The sequence below is a fragment of the Cynocephalus volans genome, chromosome 4 (genome assembly GCF_027409185.1).
Source record: "Cynocephalus volans isolate mCynVol1 chromosome 4, mCynVol1.pri, whole genome shotgun sequence".
Classification (NCBI taxonomy): domain Eukaryota; kingdom Metazoa; phylum Chordata; class Mammalia; order Dermoptera; family Cynocephalidae; genus Cynocephalus; species Cynocephalus volans.
In genome coordinates, this window is record NC_084463.1 from 43,188,504 (window position 1) to 43,191,057 (window position 2,554).

At 47.8% G+C, this 2,554-nt stretch overlaps 1 protein-coding gene across 1 annotated transcript; it reads left to right on the forward strand.

Annotated features, from left to right (window-relative positions):
- The first annotated feature begins 1,384 nt into the window (after positions 1–1,384).
- On the forward strand, positions 1,385–1,795 carry LOC134374783 (histone H3.1-like). The gene has a single exon (XM_063092759.1). The coding sequence runs from the start codon at positions 1,385–1,387 to the stop codon at positions 1,793–1,795; it is 411 nt and encodes a 136-aa protein (XP_062948829.1).
- Positions 1,796–2,554: the final 759 nt, after the last annotated feature.

The window sequence follows — 2,554 nt, forward strand, 5'->3', positions numbered from 1 at the left end:
TAAACACAGAGGTACTGACTCAAGCCTTTTGTCCATGAACTCTTTTTAGTCACAAACACACATGAAAAGATTAGATAACACTTCTTGATTCATTTTATGAAAGTAGCATTACCTTGATATCAGAAGTAGACAAAAAATCGCATGAAAATATAACATAAATGAAAAAAAAATTTTTATCGGTAAGGGGATCGCAACCCTTGGCACTGTGTGGTCTGCACCATGCTCAGCCAGTGAGCACACTGGCCATCTCTATGTAGGATCCAAATCCATGGCCTTCGTGCTACTAGCACCACACTCTCCCAAGTCAGCCACAGGGCCCGCCCTATAAATGGAAATTTCTGATAAATGCAGATATAGAAATCCGCAATCAATACTAGCAAACTGAGTTCATCAACATGGAAAAATGATTATACACCATTACCAAATGGGATTATTTTACAGATGCAATTTCAACTTAACATCCAAATCAATTAATTCAATACAGAATATTAACAGGTTAAACAAAAATTGCAAAGATTCTCTCAACAGACACACGAAAACATTTTCCAAATCCTACATCCATTTATTATAAAACTGCTGGCAAACTAGGAATAGAAGGGATCTTTCTATACCTGCTAAAGTGGACCTAGAAAAAATTTACAGCTAATGCTATACTTAATGGTGAAACCCTTGTGCTCTAATTTATCTCAAACTCGGAGAACAAAAGATGAATGTCCACTATTCCCATTCTATTTAACACTGAATTAAAAATTTTGCCAGCAAAACTTACATAAGAATTATAAGCAAAATTCTGAAAATTGAAAAAGAAGTAGGACTGTCATTGATTGCAAATGACATAAACTTGGTTATAAAATATTTAAGAAATTTGGGGCCAGCCCGTGGCTCACTTGGGAGAGTGTGGTGCTGATAACACCAAGGCCACAGCTTCGGATCCCTGTATAGGGATGGCCGGTTAGCTCACTTGGGAGAGCGTGGTGCTGAGGACAAACAGCAAGTCAAGGGTTAAGATCCCCTTATCAGTCATCTTTAAAAAAAAAAAAATACAACAGTATGTTGCTGTTAATTGTAATGTCAAATTTATTTGTTAAATAGTTCCAAAAAGCAAAATCATTTTTGTTGCATGTTATGGGTTAATGTTCCTCTAATTGCAGTGCCATAAAAGCTTATTGAAGTTCTTTTGGTTAAACCAGGCACATCATGCCAGCACCTCGGGGCCTGCCCAGGGACCCAGTGCATGAGCGCCTTAAGAGCCAATCAGAGCATAGCCTGCCGTCGCGCCACCCGGCGGCCAACCAATGGGAGCGCTGCGGGCTCTATAAAAGCGAGAGCGCTGAGCCTCTCAGTGCCAGTCGGGAGCGGAGACAGCGGGAGCCTCTTCGTTGTCATGGTTCGCACCAAGCCGACGGCGCGGAAGTCGACCGGCGGCAAGGCGCCGCGGAAGCAGCTGGCCGCGAAGGTAGCCCGCAAGAGCGTCCCGGCCACCGGCGGCGTGATGAAGCCGTACCGCTTTCGGCCCGGCTCGGTGGCGCTGCGCGAGATCCGCCGCTACCAGAAATCCAGCGCCCTGCTGGTCCGCAAACTGCCGTTCCAGCGGCTGGTGCGAGAGGTCGCGCAGGATTTCAAGCCAGACCTGCGCTTTCAGATGTCGGCTATGATGGCGCTCCAAGAGGCCTGCGAATCCTACTTGGTGGGGCTGTTTGAGGACACCAACCTGTGCGCCATCCACGCCAAGCGTGTCACCATCATGCTCAGAGACATGCAGCTCGCGCTCCGTCTCCGCGGGACGTGGGTCTAGGCTCCAGGGGCGATCGCCCTGAGGTCCTGTCACTCCAAAGGCTCTTTTAAGAGCCACCCGTTTGGTATAAAAAGTGGCTGTAACATGGCGGGTTGCCGGGCGTCCACGGGGCTTCTTCCGGCGGTCGGTGCCGGTTCTGTCCCCTCTGTTCGCTTACCGATTAGGAAGGTAATAGACCTAATGAGGTGTTTGCGGTAACTCAGCCCGATGCCAGTTAGGTTACGAGCCCCGCTAGTTGTCTGCACGAACTGGAGCATCTGTTCAGACGGCAGCCTAGATAGGCGCGCGCTAACTCGGCTTAGTGCCAATTAGGTTGGAAGCCCAGTGAGTGGGTGCATTGTTAACTTGGCCCATCTGCTGTGGGGCTGGTTAGAGGCCTGTGTGTTCTCATCCCATCTCCAGTTAGGCCAGAAGTCCAGAGTCACGGGTTAACAGCCTAAATGCAAGGAGGTGCTCTACCCCGGTAGCTAACTTCCTGAGCAGTGTCTGGCATTGACTGGCATTGATGGCCCACATGCTGGCACGTTGAGACAGGCTTCCCAGACCTACAAAGTAGACTGATAATCTGGGGACGAGGGGCGAGGAATCAATTTGAGGAGAAATCCTGTCACCAGGGTGGTTAGCCTGGAACCCAATAGTGGAGTTTAGGTCAGGATAACTTGAGAATGGCTGTAAGGATACGGATGTAAGAATTTTCTTTCTTTGGTACAAATTACAATTGTTCACTAAAGGCTTTATTAAATTACTGGAAGCCAGGCA

Bases quoted from the DNA above. Each gene is read 5' to 3' on its own strand.
- LOC134374783 (XM_063092759.1), top strand. From the start codon at position 1,385: ATGGTTCGCACCAAGCCGACGGCGCGGAAGTCGACCGGCGGCAAGGCG.